The following is a 25927-nucleotide window of genomic DNA, read 5'->3' as shown; positions in this document are numbered from 1 at the left end:
CAAGGCTGTTGTTCACCGATCATTTTTTCTTTGTACATATTCAATAAAACGAAACATTTTTAAGAAAATCGTTTCGGTGAAATTTGAGGAGGTTGACTTAAAAAAACTAAATTTAAAAATAAAAGGCTAATTCATAAGTCATGAACAAAAAATACTTACTAATTTTTATTTGAATAAAACATGCTGAACAATCAAGTTTAAGGTCTGTCCTATTTACAATTTACGACTGGGAACACGAAATATTTTAAAGAATCAAATATATTTTTTTTATTGAATAAAAGCGGGATNACCCCATCATTCCCCTTTACTGAAAAAAATATGGGAATACTTATTATAACTTTAAATTAAACATAAACCAGTTACGTAGAAATCAACAGTGTTAACTTCTCACAAGTAGAAATAATCAATTTTAAAAAACAAGGAAATGGTTCAAAGGGTACCGTTAGAAATTAATTTTATACCTTTACCCCCCCTAACCACCCCCCATTTTTCTGGTTAATCTAAGCCTAGATTAGCCTGCTATTGTTAACCTGCTTCTATTTACTAGTTAAAAAGGAAGAAAAGTTTATATTTTATTATTCTTCATGCTGCTGCCTTCTTATACACTTAGGTCAGACTTTGGTCACAGATTATAGTTACTGGGGCTTTATTAACCGATCCACAGGAAACTGATCTACAGTAATCCGACCTAAAGAGTTTCAGACGCTACATTATTCGTACTACAAGAAACTTATCTACAGTAATCTGACCTAAAGAGTTTCAGATGCTACATTATTTGTTCTACAAGAAACTGATGTACAGTAATCTGACCTAAAGAGTTTCAGACGCTACATTATTTGTTCTACAAGAAACTGATCCAAAGCAATCTAACCTAAAGAGTTTCAGATGCTACATTACTTGTTCTACAGGAAACTGATCTACAGTAATCTAACCTAAGGAGTTTCAGATGCTACATTATTCGTTCTACAGGAAACTGATCTACAGTAATCTGACCTAAGGAGTTTAAGACGCTACATTATTCGTTCTACAGGAAACTGATCAACAGTAATCTGACCTAAGGAGTTTCAGATGCTACATTATTTGTTCTACAGGGAACTGATCTAAATGAATCTGACCAAAAGAGTTTCTTTCTGATGCTGTAATTCCGGCATTCTATCATCCCAAAACTGGAATGCCTCGTAAGGATTCTGATTTGAAAGGCAGCTTAGCTTGATTTCTCCCTCTAATAAAAAGTTGAGTACAAACCTCCTTGTTATACTTCTCTTATGACGCATTTACTCTGCTTTGAAGCAGAATATAATCCCTCAAAGGGGAAGGAAAAGTCTAGTCCTAGGCAGCGAGGTCGATTCCATCCTAAGTTCCTTAAATAGAAAGTTGTCTGAAAACGGCCCTGGTACCTTAGGAACGCATTTTTCCTTCCTTATATAGGAATGATAAATGTTTCAATGCAGAGTAAATGCGTCATAAGAAAAGTTTAGTCACATTAAGGTTTAAAAGTTTGGTTACATTTAGGTTTAAAAGTTTAGTCACATTTATGTTTAAAAGTTTAGTTGCATTTAGGTTTAAAAGTTTAGTTACATTTAGGTTTAAAAGTTTAGTCACATTTAGGTTTAAAAGTTTAGTTACATTTAGGTTTAAAAGTTTAGTTGCATTTAGGTTTAAAAGTTTAGTTACATTTAGGTTTAAAAGATTTGTTACATTTAGGTTTAAAAGTTTAGTCACATTTAGGTTTAAAAGTTTAGTTACATTTAGGTTTAAAAGTTTAGTCACATTTAGGTTTAAAAGTTTAGTTGCATTAGGTTTAAAAGTTTAGTTACATTTAGGTTTAGTTGCATTTAGGATTAAAAGTTTAGTTACATTTAGGTTTAAAAGATTAGTTACATTTAGGTTTAAAAGATTTGTTACATTTAGGTTTAAAAATTTAGTTACATTTAGGTTTAAAAGTTAAGTATTATTTAGGTTTAAAAGTTTAATTACATTTAGGTTTAAAAGTTTAGTTACATTAAGGTTTAAAAAATTTAGTTGCATGTGACGAAAAGGTATTTAAAGCTTCTGGGATCAGTAATGTAAGCAATGTTATATTCACATGTTTAATGCTAAGATTGGAGAGAGCAAAAATTATTTTTTTAAACAATCCCAAGCTCGTCATTGGTCATAGTGAAGAAAAGAATTAACTGAAGATAGATAGATAGATAGATTACCTTAAACCTTATCTGATAAATAATGTGAAAGATATTGTCGTTTTTCAAGCTTGAAAAGTTTTAAATTCTGATCTAACTTCTCTTTTGTTTCTGAAGCAGAAATGCGCAAGTGACCTTTTTAAAGAAGTTACAAACCGAATAAAATTAATTTTCTAAAACAAAACACATTCCTTGCCGCTTTAGTAATTGTAAATTGGCGGTACAGTCCAAATTAGGACTGCAAAGGTTGGGCCAGCTCGGATATTCAAATGTACACCGTTGGGGCGCGAAAACTTCATCTAATTCAAGGTTTTATTAGACAAAGATTTTAAGAACCGTTGCAGTAAATCAGACATGATAAACATGACAATTGTCGGATTTACAACGGTACCCTTGAACATTTTATCTGATAAATCATGAAATAGATATCCATGTTTTGATAAATAATTATTTTTATTTGAGGGGTTCTCTGCAAGAGTGACATGCGTACACGGGCAGCCATAGTACATTTGAATTTCCGAGCCGGGTCAACATTTCCGGTCAAAGTTTTTACTGCATCGCCCGGTAAATAAAGCACACAATCAGTAGGACTAGCCGGTGCAACAAGGTTGACGCGGTCATACTTTAGGTTAAACACTAAAGGGTCAGGGGTGCGTGCGTATTTTTTGTTTCAGAAACAATGGAGAAAGCATCAAAATTTACCCCTTTTTCATCTTTATAAATAATAAATAAATAAATCAAATTAATACGACACTACTGGTACGACTTGTTGACCTTGTAGCTCCTCTAGTTTTGAATTTACCCAAAAAGGAATTAAGTCTTTGCCAAAAACTCCGACTTTCTAATTCCCATATCTTTGCAATCCAATGTCGGATGTCTTAGACATTTCTATCTATGACTTCAAATAATCTAAGTTAAAAAAATCAAAGGTTTACACCATCAGGTTCCAAAGATGTAGGGTTTAGAACATTTGAGTTTGTGGTAAAGACTCAATTCCTTTATAAGAAAACATTGCACATTAGGAATTCAAAACGTGCCAAATTTAATATACTTTGACGTGATGCCCATGTTGCCCCTCTTAAAATGAGCGCATCACATACCTCTGCCCCTTTGCTAAAAGTAAATTCAACCTTGTTGCACCGGCTATTCCTGTCCAAAGAGCTGGGTACAGTACAAAGGTTGACCCGGCTCAGAAATTCAAATGTACTACGGCTGCCCGTGGCATAGCTAGAAATATCTATTTATATAGAATAGAAAGGAATGATAAAAGAACTGGGAAATATAGAGGTTAGGTCTCAATAAAATTATATTAACCAGGATACAAAGATTCATACACAGATACTACTAACAAATACAGACTATACAGTTTCAGATTGATAGATAGATACATATATAAAAAGAAAGATAGAAAAAATGCATAGAATTATAGACAGATTGATAGATAAAAAATATGCTTACAGAAAAAATAGAAAAATAACATATTTCCATATGCTAAAAAATTTGATAGAAAGATAGATAGATATAAGATACTTTAGAAAGACAGAGACAGCCAGATCGAAAGTTAGATTGATGGATGAATGTATTTAGAGAGCTAGAGAGATAGATATAATTAAAAAGAAGACATTCGAATATATGTTCCCTGCAGCCGATCAAACGGCTGGACCGAATGTTCTGACCTTTTTTGAGGAAACCCAGGGGTATCCCAGTGGGAAACAAAGGCTAAAAAAAATTCCGAATTTTATTTTTTTTCAACATTTTTTCTTTAATTCCACGGGCAACGCTGGACACTTAGCTAGTTTTATATAAAACGACGAATAGATAAATAGAAAAACGGTAAATGGAGATACCCACGAAATTTGTCCGTTTTCTTACATTGAGGGTTCCTTGCAGATCAAAATTGGTTTATTTCTGTGGCTTATCAAGCATCAAACTACTCACTTGAGTATAGGGTTTCCATTTTTCCGGAAAAAAATTTCCATTTTGGAAATGGAATGATCCGGAATTTTGTTGCGTGAACCGGAATTCTGGGATAATTCCGGTATAAATGGAAACCGGAATTTCGGTTTACGTCACGTAAACCGGAAAAATTTCCGTTTTACGGAATGGAAACCGTAAAATTTCCAGTTTCCATTTCGTAAACCGGAAAAATTTCCGGTTTCCATTCCGTAAACCGGAATTTTTACGGTTTACGTAACGTAAACCGGAAAATTTCCATTCCGTAAACCGGAACTTAAAGAATTTTTCTTATTTTAATTAAATTCATATTTACAAAGTTTGAAAATTTGAAGAAAAAAACTACACTATAGTAACTTTGAATATTGATTATTGAGTATAACTTTTTCTACCGTCCGGCATCCATCCATATATTGTTAGTGTTACTAACTGGTAATGTATTTACATATGTAAGACTTTAATGTAATTCTGGTACCAAATGTTCCGGAAACCGGAAATTTCCGGAAAGATTTTCCGGAAAATTTCCGGAACGATATTCCGGAAATTTCCGGAATTCCGTAACGATCCGTAACTCCGGAACAACGTTCCGGAAATTTCCGTTTTACGGAAAAAATCGTTCCGGAATTCCGGTTTTCCGGAACCTTTTCCATAATGGAAATGGAAAAAATTTCCGGATCATTTCCGTACGTAAACCGTAACCCGGAATTCCGGTGGAAGCCCTATTTGAGTACAGAAACCATAAATCAACGTTCAAATCGTCATTACAGTCTCATTCTTTGTGGGTAACCCTGTAGATGGATAGTTATTTAAAAACATAAATACATTGATAGATGTATGTCTATATATAATGTATATATAGAAAGAAAAATAGATAGAGACAGAGATGTCAGATTGAAAGCTAAATAGATAGAAAGGTTTGGATACGTAAAAAAACACAGTGGCAGATTCCATAGTTACCTAGATAAAGTACATTGTGCATTCTCTGTAAATCTAAATATGCTTATCAGTAAATATGCAAATCTTGTATTGCGTTTAACCTAACCTAGATATGTAAACCCAAATGTGATTAGCTAAACTACGTTTGTAAATAACGATGCAAAAATTGTGATTATGTCTATATTAAACTTAATCTGTAATGTAGAACACTCTATCCCCGTAGTAAATTTGGATTCGAACAGGACCTGCCCAGTTTGTACCGGCCTGCCAGATAACAGCATGTACTGACCCGATCCTATGGTACAGTATACGTCGCCCTAACCAGACTAACATACGACAGGGGTCAATTTTCTTGGCATAGTCCATGAGAGGGCTACCTATGACGACTCCCATGCGCATTCAGACTTTTTACAGTACCCGGCCTAATCCTAGGCCTATTTGGCCGACCCCACTGGCTTAGTCCACCGTAAGAACCCAAAAATATACTCAGTTGGAATAGACTCCACTTTGATAACTGTGCGAGAAGAATTGTTCCCAGTTTGACGTACGAGTTTATGACATCGGCCCTAGTGGTTTGGCACTGATAAATTTATAAGATTGTGCCCAGTGTTTGGCATTGATAGTCTCTAAGATCGTGCCCAGTGGTTTGGCATTGATAGTCTCTAAGATTGTGCCCAGTGGTTTGGCAATGATAGTTTATGAGATCGTGCCTAGTGTTTGGCATTGATAGTCTCTAAGATCATGCCCAGTGGTTTAGCATTTTTAGTTTATTAGATTGTGCCAATTGTTTGGCATTGATAGTCTCTAAGATCGTGTCCGTGTTTGACATGTGTTTGATAGTTTATGAGATTGTGTCCGTATTGACATTGAAAGCGAAGAGTTGTACCAGGATTGATACGAATCTGGGATACTCTTATGGAGTAAGGAATTCACTATAGATAGATGGATGGATAAAAAGATAGATATATTAATATCGATAGAAGGATAGATAGATAGATACTTCAGACAATAAAATTATTAATGTTATTTCTACAGAGACAAATCAATTGAGAAGAAGAGAGGAGAGAGGAGGGGGGAAGAGTCGGGGGGGAGGAAGGGCGCGATAAAGCGGGGGTAGGTTAATTTAGGAAGGGAAGGTAGGGGAAAGACAGATAGTTAGATAACTAGTTAGATAGATATATAGATAAATAGATAAATAGATAGATAGATAGATAGATAGATAGATAGATAGATAGATAGATAGATAGAAATATAAATGAGAGTAGAACTAGACTAAAGATATTTCATATTTGACCATTTGATTAGAAAACTTTAGACTGAAGAAAACTTTGCTTACAGATGTTTATTTACAAACAATATAGTTCGTCTGCCAGTTAGTGAGTTATTTTTTTCGACAGATAAACTAATTTTTTTCATAATTCTCCGTAGAACAAGGTATGGTTTCTGTTTTTTGGAACTAATATACATAACTGTGCAGAACTTGAAAAAACATTTGATTTTGAGAAAACATTTTTAAAATTTTTACAGAAAAATGATTTACTCAAGAAAAATAAAAAAGGATTTAATATTTGTCTGAAAAAAATTACAAAAAATACAAACATAAAGGGAAATAATCAGTTACATTTTTTGTATAGATATTCATATATATATATATAATAACTGTTTAATATATAACCCGCAAACATGGGCCTCTTCTACTATACCATATTTAAAAATATAGCAGAGTGTATCGTGTAGAGTTCTTATTTCAAAACTTAACCTTTCACCTCATTTATTAATCACTTGCATTTAACCCTATTCCTGCTGTGGGGGGGGGGGGTCAAATTGACCCTCCCAGAGTATCCTGGTTTTCAAGTACCCCAGCAGGGATAGGGTTAAAGGTTTTTAAAGAATGATTGTTGGATCTTAAATGCTAAGACATTATGAGGTATGGTAGAAAATCGAAAATGCACCCCTCTTTGAAAATACGTTTACAGTCCCTTTAAGACTTCCCCCCCCATTCCCTCTTTTCTAACTTCCGATTGATTTAAAAAGTTTAGTTTGTCCATAAATCTTTGCATCAGCAGTAGCACGTCCAGGCTACTTTATTAGACATATTTATAGTATTCTATATATATAATATATATAGAGATATTTCTCCGCTCCTTACNATATATTGTATAGTATATGAATAGTATCACCTTGTATATAATTATATATATTGTATAGTATATGAATAGTATCACCCTGTATATAATTATATATATTGTATAGTATATGAATAGTATCACCTTGTATATAATTATATATATTGTATAGTATATGAATAGTATCACCCTGTATATAATTATATATATTGTATAGTATATGAATAGTATCACCTTGTATATAATTATATATATTGTATAGTATATGAATAGTATCACCCTGTATATAATTATATATATTGTATAGTATATGAATAGTATCACCTTGTATATAATTATATATATTGTATAGTATATGAATAGTATCACCCTGTATATAATTATATATATTGTATAGTATATGAATAGTATCACCTTGTATATAATTATATATATTGTATAGTATATGAATAGTATCACCCTGTATATAATTATATATATTGTATAGTATATGAATAGTATCACCTTGTATATAATTATATATATTGTATAGTATATGAATAGTATCACCCTGTATATAATTATATATATTGAATAGTATATGAATAGTATCACCCTGTATATAATTATATATATTGTATAGTATATGAATAGTATCACCCTGTATAACTTAGCCTAAGAATAAAGTAAATTAAAATCTTAAGTGTTTTTATCCATAACTCCTCTTATTGAAGAGCGCTTGAAAAAAAAACTAAATTTTCGTAGATTTTTTTTATACGAATCAAATACATATTTTTTTTCTAATACTTGTACATTCAAAGGATTCCCAGTTTCGTTCAAAATGCTGAACAGATTGTTAGGAATATCTAACTAATGTTTAGATCCCTGTTCATACATTTAACAAAATGAATGTTATTTCAAAATGTTCTAAATTTTTATAAAAAAATATTAGGGTTTAATTTATCTGAATCTTCCCTTACTCATTACCCATGCCTAGCATTTTACCTGAATCTCCCTGTATACCCATGCCTAGGGTTTATTTTATCAGAATCTCCCTGTATACCCATGCCTAGTATTTTACATAGATAAAGATAGATTGCGCATAAGACGACATTTTTTATCTTGAAAGATATAAATGTACAGAGATATTCCTATTATGTAGATTAACTAGGTCGGTTGTGAACATTGGCTGTTCTTATGTCATAGAGTACTTGTGGTGTACATGAGTTCTTTAGAGACACGCCAGATGAATTTGGATTAAAAGGCCCATCGGAACTCCGGGGAGGGAAATAAATTCAGTCCGGATAATTCCTTTCCGTTCGGCCGCAAATACACACAACAGAGTAACCCCGTCTCAAGAAAATCGATAACAAAAGCTTTATTTCCTAAAAAATAACATAAATTATAGATCATGGTTACTTGTACAATGTTATTATAAATATTAATTATAGAAAAAATCTTACGATCTATTTTGGTATGGTACAGGGAAACTTATTGTTGATCAGTATTGAAATATGTTTTTAAACTTCTGAAAAAATTACAGTTGAATATTTAACGAAATTCACTAATTCTTCATATGAAAATATTCTTGCTTAACTTTAATGATTTCACAATAACAAAAATGTTTTAAAGCTCCGTGGGGCGGAGAACAAAGGGAATGCGGGCTGACATTATTTGGTTTGGTTTGTCTCTGAGAGGAGATTTTAAGTTGAAGACGACATTTCTCAGAGGTTTTAAGATTAATGGTTAACACTGGCCCCAGGCAGGGTTTGAGGATGTTTGGATATCATACGAAAATTAAAGCATAACCATTAACAATATAAGAAACATGTAGTTTGATTGATTGATAGATATTAGATTGACTGATTGAAATAAACAGATACATTAATTAATACTGAGTTTAACAGGTGGACAATTGATGAGATTAGAACAATGTAGTAAATGACTTCATGTTGTAGATGTTTTTGTAATTTGATTGCCAGGATAATATTTTGTAAAATATAAGAATTAACCGCAAACTGAAAATGAACTAGAATGAAGAGTTAAACTGCAAGGGTTAATTAGAACAGAAATGTCATTGATGAACCAATAAATGAACTTAAGAGATTATATCAAAATTAATACTCTTCAATTTAAATGTTTTGTATTCAATATCTTTCTTTTGTAAAATAATTTGTTTTATTTAGAAGAAAAGAGAAGGAAATTAAACCGTTTAAATAGTTAATTCCTGTGGTGAAGCTTGGAGTGATTCTATTGATTGATTGCATTGAGCTCTGGGAGGAATTCGTCCTGTGCAGGCTCCAGCCTGGAGCTCGGGGCTAGATTCCTTGCTTCTGTGGAGTCCGAGGTTAAGGTGGGCACGATTTCCTGAGGACACTGAGCTTCTAGGTTCATGAATGGGTACAGTTGGTTGAGTTGTCTGTCCACTACGATTTTTCGTCCACCTACTTTACGACGATAGCTGATGGTGGCTCCGTAGACGTCACCGTTCTTTCTACAGAGGAGCTGCTCTACTCTGGCAGCTGAGATTGGGTTCTTGTATATGGGTTCATTCTTGAACAGGACTATATCTCCAACCTGAGGGAGGTTGCCCTGGTCCTTGGTTGATGGATGCTGTAGGTTTGACCTCGTCTCCGAAACACTCTCGAAACCCTTGGAGAACGTGGTTGGGAGTGAGGGTGATGCCAAGCAGTGCTCCGAGGATCAGTGGTCTGTTGTAAGTTTTTCAATGACTCCATGCGTCCAGGTAAGCAGTTCCTTGTCGTCCATGACCAACTCGTGCGGTCCTGTGAGGGATTTGCTGACAGTGTTCTTGATGGAACCAATTATTCTTTCAACAGTTCCGATCCCGGCATGGTGTTTGGGTAGAGTGACTCTGAATTCAATGGAGGTGAATTTCAAATTGAGGTTGGAGATGACCTTCATCTCAGTGTTGACCAGGTCTTTGCCAGCCTTGACAATGTTCAATCCAGCATCAATCCAGATGATGCGAGGGGTGCCTCTCAGGGGGAAGGTTCTATTAAAACCTCTGGTGATACTCTGGGCGCTGTAGTTGTGCAGGATTTCTAGGTGCACCCCGCGACTGGAAAGACAGAGGATTACCAGGATCCACCTCTTGGTCTTGGTGCCGTCTTTGTGCGCAAAGACGGGTCCGAATATGTCAGCTTGGCAGTAGGAGAAAGGAGGTTGGATGGATTTGAGGACGTCAGGGACATCAGCTTCAAATGCTGCGAATGGAATCTTGTTCAGCTTGATACATCCAGGGCAAGATTTCTTCAGAGCAGTGATCATTTTACGAACTCCAGGGATGAAGAAATTGGTCTGAATGTGAGTAAGTACCTGAAGGACATCCCTACCGTGACCCAGATCAGCGTGAGCATCGTTCAGGATGCATTTGGCAAGAATAGTCTTCTTGCAGATAAGAGGAACCCTGTTCCTGGAACGGAAACTGCGGTCTGACACGTAATATACTCCGTCCACCAGCTGGATGACGAGGTGTTTCAACTTGTTGTTGGCAATGATGAGAGCCGACTCCGTGGTAAAACACTTGAGGATTGAGGACCTGATGGAAGACTTAATAGAACTCCAGGTAGCAGTAGGTTCTTCTTGGATAATTCTGTTCCGGTTGGGGTCATTTCTCCAGGTTCTGCAAACCTTGTGGAGGAGGTTTAGAGCCTGGAGAACTGTGGAGAGGCTTTGTTCGTGATGTAGAAGACTCAGAATATATTCCTGGGAAGGATTATCTGGGGAAAATTTTGCCAGGTTGACCGACCTAGTAGGAATATCACCTGAGGTGATGGAAGAACAAGGGACGATGGGCCAAGAGGATTTGTCCTGAGGTAAGAAACTACCATTCAACCAGAATTTTGAGTTGACCTGCACGCAGCTGGTTCCAGATCGGGTGAGCAGGTCAGCTGGGTTGAGGTTTCCAGGACACCAGAACCAATTATTGGGTGGAGACAGGGCTAGTATTTCCATCAGTCTGACTCCATAAAACACAGGGTTTGCAGCTGGATCATTTTTGGCGATCATTCTCAAAACGATCTCTGAGTCTCCAATGAATTTAAGGGGAGAGGGAGACGTTGAACAACTCCTGCTTGATCTTTTGCTCCATCCTGGAGGCGAGTAAGGCTCCTGCCATTTCAGATTGTGGGGCGGAGAATGCAGATTTTCCTAATATCTTTGAAGAGCTGGAGATGAGGTTGAACTGATCGCCAGAGTGAGCATATATACAAGCTCCATAGCCTTGCAGGGAGCTGTCGAAAAAAATGAACAGTTGAGCCTGGTATCTAAATATGACCTGTCTGGGGAAAAATATTTCCCTAGTTTGTAAGATCTCTCTCACCGCATCTCTGAACTTAGCAGTGCGTTCCTTGGATAGGACAGAGTTGATGGAACACTGAGGATCGCGGCAGATCTCACTAAACAGTGCTCGGATAGTGAACATGAGGGGGGCAGCCAATCCAGAGGGATCGTAGAACTGACACGCAACAGATAGAACGTTTTTCTTGGTAACAGGAATGGATTCGTCTTGTAAGAAATCCGAGTCTAAATCTGCACCAGACGGGATCCCACGGGACTTCTTATGGAGGTTGAGGCGGAATTTCAGGCTGTATAAGTCTTTGAGTCTATCCCATTTCATACCTAGGTACTTGCTGGTTCCATTCTCACCAGATTTCTCCCAGGATTTAATAAAGAATCCCCCTCTGTTGAGGATTCTTTCTATTTCTTGTTGCAGTGTAGAGAGGTTGCTTGGAGAGTCGGCTCCTACGCCCCTGTCATCAATATATGTGTCCTCCAAGACAGCTTGTAGGATTGCAGGTCAGAGGTGGGGGGGGGGAGTCCTCGATGAATGTCTTGACAGTTGCAACTTTCGCACAAGTTGCATAATCACCGGATGCACTGTCGCCGAAAGGGATCGCCTGATCTCGGAAATATCTCCAGGTAGGGTTAGGAGTAGGGGTACTGGAAAAGAAACCTGATGGAACACACACTATCCTGAGGAAGGAGTCCTTGGTGGAAGTGAGCAAGGACCTGAAGAACTTCTGAATGTCGTAAACTGCAAAGTGAGGGTGACATCTGGAGTGCAACAAGATCCCTCTCATGTTGGGAACATTTCCTGGAGCCGGCTGGGAGACGTCGTTGAGGCTGAGACCGGTCTCAGTTCGCATGGAGCTGTCCGTGGTCATTCGAACCTTGGTAGATGAGCTGGTGGAAGACACAACAAAATTGTAGGCTACGAAATGGAGTTGGTGCTGATCCCTGTGATCTTCAGGGTTAATCTCGATATAATTCCCATTATTGATTTGTTGATTGATGTACTTATCCATCTCTGCCACAATTTCAGGTTTGTCGGCGATTCTGGCATGTAGGGCGTGGATTCTCTTTGTCGCACCAAAATGGGACGGTGAAAGAGAAGGCGGATCCATTGTTCAGGTTCTCCTCTATAGTGGACAACTTCAGAGTTTTGCCTTGGATTCTCAGTTTAACGGTGGTGGTGAGTACAACTTTGCCTTTGCCAGCATAGGTCATTATCTTTACTTGAGATGAACTCCCAAGGGAGTACATTGTTTGAGGGATGGTTGAGAGGGCTGACTTGGAGATGAGGCTAAGTTGACAACCTGTGTCATATTGGATTCCTATGGGAGTGTTGCCTAGGAGTATGGTCTCCACCAGGGGAACTGACTTGTCGGTACTGACCTTGGAGACGGAGATGAATGGAGCCTGGTTGTTGTGCATGCAGGCACGCCTATGCACAGGAATCCCCTTCTCCGAGCAACCCTTGGGACACGCTTTGGGGGTGCCGTTGTAGAAATTGGTCTTGCACTTGTAGCTCTTCCCATGGGCTTGGACACATGTGAAACAGAGATGATTGTCAGCGCTCAATTTGAGGATCTCAGGAGAACTCAGCTTGCCGGCGCCGCAGAATTTGGAGAGGGAGAAATGGTTGTCCTCAAATCCCATGACTGTACACAAGGCGCAGGGCTTCGGAGGGCTAATTTGCTGGAGGTTAGGAGGACGCGGAGGCTGAGGTTTGGGTTTGGAGGCTTCTTGTCTAACTACATTGATCCCTACATTCGATGGGGAGAGGTCGAGGTCGTAGAGAAAAGGGGTGGACCGATAATTCTTCTCTAATTCTTCCACGAACTGTGCGAGGAACCCAAAGGTAGCTGGAGGTCGGACATTGGCTGGACATTGTTTACGGAACTTGGAGAACTGATCGTTGAAGGATGGTCTCACCTCTGATGGCAGGCTCTTCATGATGTTTTGCACCAGTTGCTGGGTGAGGGCAACGCTGTGAAGATCTTCCTTGTTGGTGGGTGTGAGGCAGATTGTGCATCCTGCCAATCTGCAGGGAGAATTTCTTGTACATCTTTGTACCTCCTGATGAGGGGTTTCAGGAGGAATGTTGTTGAGAGGATCCTTGTGGAGAGGAGTAGTTGGATTCATTTCGAGGTTGTTTTGTATATCCGCCAGGGAGGTTAGATCAAAATGTTGACAGATAACAGCGACACGCCAGATGAATTTGGATTAAAAGGCCCGTCGGAACTCCTGGGAGGGAAATAAATTCAGTCCAGATAATTCCTTTCCATTCTGCCGCAAATACACACAACAGAGTAACCCCGTCTCAAGAAAATCGATAACAAAAGCTTTATTTCCTAAAAAATAACATAAATTATAGATCATGGTTACTTGTACAATGTTATTATAAATATTAATAATAGAAAAAATCTTACGATCTATTTTGGTATGGTACAGGGAAACTTATTGTTGATCAGTATTGAAATACGTTTTTAACTTCTGAAAAAATTACAGTTGAATATTTAACGAAATTCACTAATTCTTCATATGAAAATATTCGTGCTTAACTTTAATGATTTCACAATAACGAAAATGTTTTAAAGCTCCGTGGGGCGGAGAACAAAGGGAATGCGGGCTGACATTATTTGGTTTGGTTTGTCTCCGAGAGGAGATTTTAAGTTGAAGACGACATTTCTCAGAGGTTTTAAGATTAATGGTTAACAATTATATATTGCTAAGTGAAATATTGTTGTTCAAATAGTTCCATTCCCGGAGTTATTTTACACTCTATTATAAAATCCATTAAAACACCAAACCACCCCGCTTATCATTGAAGTACACTTTGACCCCTAGAAGTATGAGTTCTCGGACTGTACAATTCTTGGTGATTTTGCATACATAAGCTATCTATGTTTATTTATTTATCTATGGTATTTTACCAGAATCTCCCATAAAACCCCTGCCTAGTACTAGAATATATTAGGGTTTATTTTACCAGAATCTCCCTGTATACCCATGCCTAGTATTTTACCAGAATCTCCCTGTATACCCCTGCCTAATACTAGAATCTCCCTGTATACCCCTGCCTAGGGTTTATTTTATCAGAATCTCCCTGTATACCCATGCCTAGTATTTTACCAGAATCTCCCTGTATACCCCTGCGCGTGTAGTACTAGAATCTCCCTGTATACCCCTGCCTAGGGTTTATTTTATCAGAATCCCCCGTATACCCATGCCTAGTATTTTACCAGAATCTCCCTGTATACCCCTGCCTAGTACTAGAATCTCCCTGTATACCCCTGCCTAGTACTAGAATCTCCCTGTATACCCTGCCTAGTTCTAGAATCTCCCTGTATACCCCTGCCTAGTAGTAGAATCTCCCTGTATACCCCTGCCTAGTACTAGAATCTCCCTGTATACCCCTGCCTAGTATTAGAATCTCCCTGTATACCCCTGCCTAGTACTAGAATCTCCCTGTATACCCCTGCCTGCCTAGTACTAAAATCTCCCTGTATATCTCTGCCTAGTACTAGAATCTTCCTGTATACCCCTGCCTAGTACTAGAATCTCCCTGTATACCCCTGCCTAGTAATATAATCTCCCTGTATACCCCTGCCTAGTAATAGAATCTCCCTGTATACCCCTGCCTAGTACTAGAATCTCCCTGTATACCCCTGCCTAGTACTAGAATCTCCCTGTATACCCTGCCTAGTACTAGAATCTCCCTGTATACCCCTGCCTAGTACTAGAGTCTCCCTGTATATCTCTGCCTAGTTCTAGAATCTCCCTGTATACCCCTGCCTAGTACTAGAATAAAAATATGATGACAAAAATGTTATCAAGTGCCAAATATAAGTGATTCACAAGGTACTTCAGCCAAGAGGATAGATAGATAGATAGTTGGAAGATTATATTGGTAGCCAGTAAACAAACAGATAGATGAAGTTTCGCGAAGTTTCCGGTTTTATTGATATATTTTAAAATCAAATTTTTATATTATATCTAGGGTACTTTGTGGCTTTCAACATTTTGTGTCTCTACCATTTTATACACCTTTAAGAGGTGATAATATAGAGCACACACTAAATTTAAATTTTTTCTTCAGAATTTAAGAATTTATAATATTGTGTAATCATATCAAGTCCTGAAATGAAGATAAATTTATGAAAGACCTAATTATGATAAATTGGTAGAGATGTATAAATGTATAAATCTAGTACTCAGTAGTAGATCGTGTCATGTTAAACCAGCTTTTAATCCTAGTGATGTATGTTTACACTGAATACCATACCATACCATAGAGAATAGAATATATATTAGAGGGGAATTTAAAGAATCTCTCGGTATGAATTTTTTCAGTCCCTTTCAGCCTGAAAGGGAGTTCAAAGTGTACAAATTATGTAAATGTTCACAAATTATATGCAGTAGAGTACATTAATACAGTATGTTCCCTAGACTATTCATTTCGATTTCGAATTTTTTAAACTGTTAAATAAACTTTATAATGAATTAGGTGAATAAAAACATCATTTAATTTATAGTTATAACGGAAAATTATAGTTTGTAAAGTGGAAGGCATAGAGTCTTTGTGAAATGATCATTGGTCAATTATGAAACCAGCCTATTTCATAATTTGGTTTTCTTTTAACAATATTTTTAGATTTTCTATAAAATGATATTCCAGGGCCCAAAAGGTTATATAGCATAAATATGTGAAGTACACCTGCAGACTGCAGTATGGAAACAGTACAACAAAATGGCCGTTTTACACTTTTTTCTAGTAAATTCCACTCTAATACATATTCTATTCTCTATGTATACTACACATACAGTATATAACATCTATCTCATCTATTTATATAATAAAATAAGACATTCTTATATATGTTCCCAATAGCCGGCCAAACGGCTGAATCGAATGGGCTGATATTTTTTGTGGATACTCATAGGTAGCCTGGGGGTGACAAAGGCTAAAAAATAAAAAACTTTTCTAACATTTTTTTTTCTAACATTTTTTTCCACGGCCAGCGCCGAGTCCGTGGAATTGTGTTTAATTATAGACCAAAATGTAATTGTGGTGAAAAATAGACCAAAATGTAATTGTGTCAAAATTATAGACCAAAATGTGATTGTGTTGAATTAAAGACCAAAATGTAATTGGGTTGAATTATAGACCAAAATGTAGTTGTGGTGAATTATAGACCAAAATGTAATTGTGGTGAATTATAGACCAAAATGTAATTATGTTGAATTATAGACCAAAATATAATTGTGGTGAATTATAGACCAAAATGTAATTATGGTGAATTATAGACCAAAATGTAATTGTGTTGAATTATAGACCAAAATGTAATTGTGGTGAATTATAGACTAAAATATAATTGTGGTGAATTATAGACCAAAATGTAATTGTGGTGAATTATAGACCAACATGTAGTGTTGAAGAACATATCTCGCCCTGAATAGTTCTGTGATATGGTGATATAAATTCAGGTTAAGTCTACTGTTTTAAATATTGTCTTTAAATGGCTTATTTACAAATTAAACAAAGATTTTAGTACCAGGGAATTATGAGTGCAAGGAATCAGACAATAAATTCCGTACAGTCGTCTATAAAGTATGTTGTGGGTAAACGATAAACAGAATTAATAGGGAAGCCTAGGGCATAGTATTGATAACTGCATTTATGCAATACTGCAGTCCAGATCGAAAACCAATATAACGGTTTGATTCAGCATTTTTCTCAGCTCTAGGATCATTTATTATCATTTTATTTTTTTCTGTATAGTTTCTTTTAACCCTTTGATTCCGATTTCAGGTTCTGAAAATATACCAAAATTAAATGATTACAATTGTTTATCTGCAAGGAACCATGAATGTTCGAAATAAAAATGAATGAATTCTGTACAGTCGTCTCTGAAGTCTAGTCTCGTTCTTTCCTGGGTTACCCTGTACCACGTGCAATGCCAGGAAGCTAAAACTTGCCCCAATACAAGTTTAATGTAAAAGAAGGAAGGGAAAAGAATAAAATTGAAAGAATAAGAGGTTGGTGGGTGAAGACATAAAAATAGAATTTATTTCTCGGTTCAATAGTTTAATGTGATATAGGGATTTCTACCCTTGGTGTGTACAGAGCCCGAACCTTCGCATATGTACTTTGTACAGACAGTGCCCGTATCCGACAAATAGTATAACGTCTTAAGTACGGTGAAGTGCGAATCCTGTTGTGAAAAAACGGAAAACATAGTAAAATAAGCTTATGTGCTGACAAGGAGAAAACTACCGGTCAAACCTAATAGATTCCGTTATAAATACATCCGTTATTTTGACGAAATTTTTGCCTCGAGGCCGTTCTTTCCAATTGAACATAGTCCGTCCTATAATAAATTACTTTAGGGGACGATAGATATGCCGCTAGATGTCTCACGTTAGAATCTTATCGGATAGATAGATAATTATGACGCACACAGTTGGATACGTTATCTTCTCGACCTTTGTAGTTTTGAGCAGAAACGTACTCTTGTGTGTGTGTCTACGTATAGAACCATACAGTTGCCAAAACTAAGTAATTTCTAGAGAATCGTAGGATCCTTCGTAATTATCTCTCTATCTAACAAACTCTCTTTACTCAACAATATCTCATCTATATCTACCAATCCTTCGTAATTATATCTCTATCTAACAAACTCTCTTTACTCAACAATATCTCATCTATATATCTACCAATCCCTCGTAATTATCTCTCTATCTAACAAACACTCTTTACTCAACAATATCTCATCTATATCTACCAATCCCTCGTAATTATCTCTCTATCTAACAAACTCTCTTTACTCAACAATATCTCATCTATATCTACCAATCCCTCTTAATTATCTCTCTATCTAACAAACTCTCTTTATTTATCAATATCTCATCTATATCTACCAATCCCTCGTGATTATCTCTCTATCTAACAAACTCTCTTCACTCAACAATATCTCATCTATATCTACCAATCCCTCGTAATTATCTCTCTATCTAACAAACTCTCTTTATTTATCAATATCTCATCTATATCTACCAATCCCTCGTAATTATCTCTCTATCTAACAAACTCTCTTTATTTATCAATATCTCATCTATATCTACCAATCCCTCTTAATTATCTCTCTATCTAACAAACTCTCTTTATTTATCAATATCTCATCTATATCTACCAATCCCTCGTAATTATCTCTCTATCTAACAAACTCTCTTTATTTAACAGTATCTCATCTATATTTACCAATCCCTCGTAATTATATCTCTATCTAACAAACACTCTTTACTCAACAATATCTCATCTATATCTACCAATCCCTCGTAATTATCTCTCTTTACTCAACAATATCTCATCTATTTCTATATTATAATTATAATGCTCAGCAATTTCAAATGAATTTTTAAATTTAACATGCTAATTTTTTACTTGAGACTTTTTTAGTTTTTGAAAGGCTAAGCATGAAATGGGGTCACAGCACAGTTTTTCGATCCAAGAGGCTAAAATTCGTGGTTTTTTGGACACATGACATCAAAGGTTTAATAAATACATCTGTTTTAAATAATGAACATTCTAAAAAAGAAACATGCCTTTTATTAAAGAAAGAATTATTTCTAAAGAGAAGGGCCGGAGATATATTTTTTTGTTTATTATAGTTGCTACACACTAGGAATTTATATTCTCAATTTAACCTAGAATCCTGCTATTTTTCTTAATAGTTGCTTTCATAATAAAACATTTTATGGCCAAAATTTTATATTAAAATATAAAAACCTGAACTGTACAGTAAATTCTCTTCCTTTAAACTGACTTATTAAGTCTATTCCTACAATAACCAATCCCACAAAGATTAAATAAAATCAAATAAAATCAGAGTAATAAGTACAGATCATTTTCAAAACCAAAGTGACTGCAAGGTTTTAATGCAAGGAAAGTTAATTGAAGTTGCGTATACTCTGCGTACATATTGAAACCAGTTCACTCTGGGCGGAATTTGAAAACAAGAATATATGCATTAGTGTTGGTTTAGTATCCGAGGAGGTTAAAAGCATTAAATTTAGATAATTTTGATAATACACATAATAATTTCCTATGAGGCTATGAGCAGAATATTTCATTGATATTTTATGTGAAAGATGGATCCCATGCCAGGCTTCGGCATCCGTTATTTGTTTACATTACCGCCAAGAGACAGTACACTGCAGTACAAAAGATGCGCACACCTCTGAAATAACTTTCCTTTCATTATAACCTTGAGTGACATATATTTACTAAATCATCATTTGAGGCATTTTTAAAGGGAGAAAACTGGAATTTATGAATAAACAAATAGAGAATTCATAATGATTACTTTGATATTTACTGTCACATGATAGATGGACAATATGTGGTATTAGGTTAGTTAAAAGCAAATTATGGGCTGCGGGCTGCGGCTAGAACAGGCAGGGCTCAAGCATTGCATCCATATAAATCAAACTATTAGAATGATTTTCGATATGTGGAGTTATTTTAGGGTTGTTAGTTAGACTATCCATGGGCCAAGCGCTGCAACAATATTTTTTAATAATTGTGCATCTGACCTATAAAAAGCGTGCAATCTGACCTGCAAAATGTGTGAATCCGACCTACAAAAAGTGTATCTACAAAATGTTTTTATCTGACCTAGAACATGAGTGAATCTTAAATCATCTTAAATTGAAATGGGATGGTGCTGAAGAAGGAGGGGAGGGGCCACCATGAGCCTCCCAGATGTGCTATCGATTATATTTGTTAAAATCTTAAATTTAAGCGGAACCTTTTTTTTGAAAAATTATTTATGTTTCCATAAATCTTGTAAAGCAAGATGATCAATGTTTTAAAGAATTATATAAATTAAAAAAAAATCAACAAACATGGTATTTCTTAAATTAAAATAGAGAAATAGTAGGAACAACAAAAATTTAATTTAAAAAATTAATGTTTTAAAAAAAATATCTAAATTAAAAAAATCAACAAAAAAGTATTTCTTTAATTAAAGTAGAGAAATGGTAGGAACATCATTCATGATTTAACCAAAATAAACAAAACACACATTTCTATTAAAATTCACAAATTCTGTTTGAGCATGCACAAAAATACAGTTTGTGTACTCCCTGTTCCTAAGATGAAATATCGGTAACATCCAAAAGCCCTACTTCTCTAAACTCAAAAGCTTTGTCTATACAGTATAGAATTGTAGTTTTGAAAAATGATTATTTTAAATTGTGTTTTCCCCTACAGAAGTGACTTGAGCATTTCTACTGCAGGAAAACATAAAGGAATTATCAAAATTTAAAATTTCTAATTATCAGATTAAGATTTCAAGATTATGAATTAAACATAGCCATCTTTGCAATCTTTGCATGGAAGGTTACTTGTAATTGCAATTACAGTCCCTTTAAAAATGTAATTGATTCCAAGCACCGCTTAAAACAAGAATAGTTTTATTTTTATTTTCTACTTGAGTAATTCTTTAGGAAAATTATAAAAAAAACAAACGTATACTAATGTAATTTACTTTTTCATGATTACTAATTTAATTAAATTCAAGTTCGAATAAAAAATGTAAACACATGCCGAATAATGGTGTTTGATATCTTTTTTTTCAGTGTGAAACAGGCCATTAATAAGCATTTCATCTGAAATTTCTTCCTTTTTAAAAATTATTTCTTTATTAGGTGAATTATAGAATTCAAAACATTATATGAACCTTGTAAAAACGTAGGTTGGGGTCGACAATAATTTGTTAGGTTGGCTGGTCGGTCATTTGGTTGGTTGGTTGGTTGGTTGGTCGGTTAGTTGGTTGTTCGGTTGGTCGATAGGTTCATTGGTCGAGCTCCTCAACTCTGACACAAGTTGCAAATAGTCTCGTTAACTGATATACTTCAAACCTGCAATAAATTAAATGCGTAGTAAAAATAATGACAATGTATTAATATAGTTGAATATGCTAGTTTTTCGTGTCGGAGTGAAAAGGAGCGATTAAGGGTCTGATGAGGGTTTGATGGAATAGTTTCAAACATTTGTAAATACTTCTGAAAATATAAACCCCGTTGTTTAAGGAGAATTTACTATGGATTGCAAAGATATTTATGGATTTGATCTTTCACTGAGTACAACGTTTCAATGTCTGTTGTTCCTTGTCCGGGAGTACAGATAAATTTGAACGGAGACTTGCTTATGGTTTGGAGTTAATCTAAAAGGGGTTTTGATAAAGACGACTTATGGGGGGGGGAGGGGGTTTAGAAGTTGTATTTATGGTCAACAAATATATGAACCTCCGAAAAAGTAAGAAATTCAAGAATTACAGGGTTACCCACAAAGGATGAGACTTCACAGACGACATAACAGAATTTATTGAAGCTTTTTTCTTACATCAATGCATCCCTGATTTTGAGTGCAAGCTTCTTTCTTTACCAATTACTATTTAGTATACCAATAAAAGGGTATATAATATACAAAGAGAATTGAATAGAAGGAGGGGGCATTAGGGTTTCCGTACACTTTGCTGTGACGTTTTTGGACTGATGAAGAACTAGTTTTTGCGTAACAACAAAAATAAAGATTGTAAACAATAACACAAATGATAAACAGACATCTGGTGCATCTCTGGTGTTAGATGAAGATTCACCGTATACTAACTCATGTTTGTTTAATTAGATCGGCTGCCTTTGTTATTGTTGTTAGTCCAAAAACGTCACAGCAAAGTGTACGGAAACCCTATCTCCCCCTCCTTCTATGGAAGACAGGCGGCCAAATTTTACATGAAGATGGTCTCATTCTTTGTGGGTAACCCTGTATATACAGACAAACTAGGTTTTCAAGGGGTTACGCGCCTCTTTTCTAATTCTAGCTTTCAAATGTAGTTTTTCAAACCACCAATTTTGCTCCTCAATTGCAACTAAAAATGAAGCGGAGTTTTTATGTTTGTATAAACCGATTTCCAAAATTATAAAAACAAAAATTTTCTTGGCAAAATTGTTTAACTTCAACCAGTAACAAACACAAGTGAACACAAGTTTACAAAATATTTAAGAAGGGTGGGGTAGCCCTGAATTCCTAGATTATGAATATTTCCTCTATATTGTTTTAATAAATATTCAAAAATAATTTGACAGAATAGAGAGTGTTTTTATATAATATTTATAAAATATTTGGTAAAGATTAAACAATAATATATATAACAGAACAAGACATTCATATTTATGTTATGTATAGCCGGCCAAACGGCTGGACCGATTGGGCTGAAATTTTTTGCGGACACTCATGGGTGGCCGGGGAGTGTTATGAAGAATTGAAACATTTAAATTTTTTTTGTTTATAGATTTTTTTTCCATGGGCAATGCCGGGTCCTTTAGTTAATATTGCCAGATACTGTTTACATATATCTGTGTAGGAAATATTATCATTATATATTGTGATCCAAATAAACGGGATCAGGAGTTTCGATCACTAAATGTCGGGTCCTTTAGTTAGTATTCAATATTGTCAGATACTGTTTATATATATCTATGTAGGAAATATTATCATTATATATTGTCATCCAAATAAACGGGATCAGGAGTTTCGATCACTAAAAAAAAATTTAACTCTTCCGATAATGTTCTAACCCCTCTCCCCCACAAAGGGGTATCGGGGGGGGGGGGGGGGGGGGGGGGGGGGGGGTCAGGAATATTAGGCCACGGGTTAGGTTAAGTTGAGACACTTTCTGTAAGATCCATGTGCAAAATTGATAGGAGGGGGCCTGGGGGGTTCAAAAATCGTTCTCTAGGAATATACCCGCAGTGACACAACTAGCACTGTCATATTTGTCCATTAATCGTATGTTTGTGCAGTCCTAAGTAGTGAGTAGTTCCTGGCAAGTACTTGACTATATTTCGTCTGTCCATAATCCATATTAGTCTTTCTGATCGAAGTCCCTTGTCCTTGTTTGCCTGTATGCTATCCCGGTTTTCCTCTTATAGTCTGCAAAAGTCCCAATAGTCCGCTATAATCCATATCATATTTCTTGTTATTCTTCTGAGGTTGTCTGGTTTTTTGTAACCTTAAATGATATATGTATTGTAAAAACAGGTTTATTTTTGAAAGGATAAACTAAGAATGATTGACGTCTAAAACCAGAAAATAGTTAGAAATTCTTTTAGAAATGATGCGTAAAGCGCCAAAGAAAAATTTTGGTATTTTTTCTTAATTGGCAAATTTTGATAAAAGATGGTCCACAATCATGATCATGCTGGAGTCTAGTAAGAAGGGGGGGGGGCGAAATCTGGTTTGCCCCCCTCCCTTAGATGCGCCACTGTATGAACGGGAAAAGTAATTATAAATAGAAATCATTTGAAATCAATGCTAGCTACAATAGATCAATGTTTGTAAATGAAAAGATTATCAGAATATATTCATTTTGTCCATTCTCACCATGAAACACAAGACAAATGAGTTTTATTAGGAGTATTGAGTCAAAAACCAGTCAATCCCCCCTAACCCCCTAAAATACCCCACTGTGCCCCCCCCCCTCACAGTCACAACTTCTAAATTATACATATTTCCATTTTATCATGTACTTTTTCTTGAAAATTAAAACCCCAGTCCTTTTTATGTAGTGAGGTAAGCGATTAAATCAATACCATGAAGACGACTTTTTTAGTTTTAATCGTTAACAAGCTTTTTTTTCGAATTATAAATTTATAAGTAATCAATTAGAAGCTTTTTTAATTGATATCTTCTCTTGAATTCTATTATTATGTGGTATCCATTCTATTTAACAGCATGATATATAGGGTGTCCCACATCAAATTAGACCGCGTCAATAGGTATAAAATACGATTTAGGGGACAAATCAGAAAATATTAGAAGAATTAATCATTTTGAAAAATTTAATAAGGTTAAGAGATTTTTTTTGCAGAAAATGCTAAATTCGAGTATTATGTGCGTATTTCGGCGTTAAAGATTGGAGTTAATCTAATATAATTTGGGACGCTACGTAAATAAAAATGGAAATTGAAAGTCGGCTTCATTGTATTGATATGTTCACCTACCAGTGTAGTAATCCTATTTCTTCCAGTATGTCAAATATGTTTGCGTGGAGAGCAAAAAGGTTTTTTTTAGCTGGATTGTCGAAAATAAATGATTTTCTTTGGATGAACCATCTTAAGGGGGGTCCCCTTGGAAGTAGATGTAAAATTCCTCTATACCCCTCATGCGCTTCTAACATTGAAAAAGGTGTCATATCGATTGCACTAATGATTGATCGGACTAACGTACATTCGCACTAACGTTCATTCGGACTAACGTTTTATTTGAGGGTTTGATTAGGTTAAGAAAATTTCTGGGCCGAGCGCTGCGGCTAGGACAGGCTAGGGGGCCGAGCGCCCCAGCCAGGGGGCCGGGCGCCTGCGGCCACAAGTGTTACTGATCAACTGACTTAAGTGCAAAAGTACGTTAGTTCAATCGGACATTAGTGCAAACGAAATAGCATCTTGAAAAATATATTCCTGAATATTTTCTGGATTTATTTGTTATAATTGTTCACTGAGGACATTATCTACAGATAAAACAGAAGAAAACATATTAAAGAATCAGCAGTTTCTAACACCAACTCCACCAACTAAGCGATTTATATGAATAACTAGAACCAGAGGAAGAAACAGCAGGGCCCGGAATTAATGAATTTGATTTAAAATTCAGTGATAGTGATGGACCAAACCTCTGTAGAGTAAAAAAGTAGATGTTAGTTCCACATTTATTGAAAATATATTTCGGTCTGGGTTGACCCTCGTCAGTTCTAACGATATAATAACCATCAAAATCGATAAAAAAAATAAAAAATGTAAAAATCACAAGAAGATAACCAAACAAAAAGATTATTCAAAATAAAAATTTGGGCTGTCAAATGGACATAAGGGAAAAGAACTCAGATTATGAGATGGAAAAAAGATAATTTGCAAATATTCCCTTTCTAAAAAAATGTTTTAAGACAATTATTATTCCTTGAAATTGTTTCTTCACAAAGATTAAAAACAAACTGTGTATATTTTGAAAAACCTCCTTCATCCAAGGATCCTGGACCATGGTTCTCCAATGTTTCTGTATGATGGAGGAGATACAAGGCAGCTGGGGATTAAATGAGATAAAGAATATAATATAATATAATGAATTTGAGCCAGATCTAGAGACGGTTCAACCACGTATCTTGAATCGGTGATTCAGGATGATTTTAGTTGAACCGTCGGTAGGTAGTTCAAGGACCGAGCTCAAATTCAATAAATTTGGTCAATGATAAAAATCTCCAGGCCTAATCCTTTGCAGATTACCTCACTGCATCTAGGGGCGTTATTTGTTATGGATCGTTTTAAGAACATTTTTACCAAACTTATATTTAAAAACTGTCTTAACGTTGGCTTTTCTTAATCTTA

General features: G+C 35.6%; 2 protein-coding genes across 3 annotated transcripts in view; both read right to left on the bottom strand.

Moving 5' to 3' along the window:
* Nucleotides 1–9424: 9424 nt before the first annotated feature.
* LOC111711826 (uncharacterized) lies at nt 9425–11206 on the bottom strand. The gene is made up of 2 exons (XM_023486277.1): nt 9947–11206; nt 9425–9868 (listed from the first exon to the last, which is right to left on the bottom strand). The coding sequence occupies exons 1-2, from the start codon at nt 11204–11206 to the stop codon at nt 9425–9427; spliced, it is 1704 nt and encodes a 567-aa protein (XP_023342045.1).
* A 10126-nt stretch (nt 11207–21332) lies between these two features.
* LOC111711830 (lipoamide acyltransferase component of branched-chain alpha-keto acid dehydrogenase complex, mitochondrial) overlaps nt 21333–25927 on the bottom strand; it is a 25863-nt gene continuing 21268 nt past the window's right edge. The window contains exon 21 of one of the 2 annotated variants that reach the window (XM_023486287.1): nt 21333–21406. The gene's annotated coding sequence lies outside the window, so the exon portion shown is untranslated. Of the gene's footprint in view, nt 21407–23529; nt 23560–25927 lie in introns of those variants that run through there. The other variant, XM_023486289.1, reaches the window with a different exon arrangement.

This window comes from Eurytemora carolleeae, unplaced genomic scaffold (assembly GCF_000591075.1).
Source record: "Eurytemora carolleeae unplaced genomic scaffold, Eaff_2.0 scaffold1141, whole genome shotgun sequence".
Lineage (NCBI taxonomy): Eukaryota > Metazoa > Arthropoda > Copepoda > Calanoida > Temoridae > Eurytemora > Eurytemora carolleeae.
The sequence above is the reverse complement of the archived record's forward strand: the minus strand, read 5'-3'. Positions and strand labels throughout refer to the sequence as shown.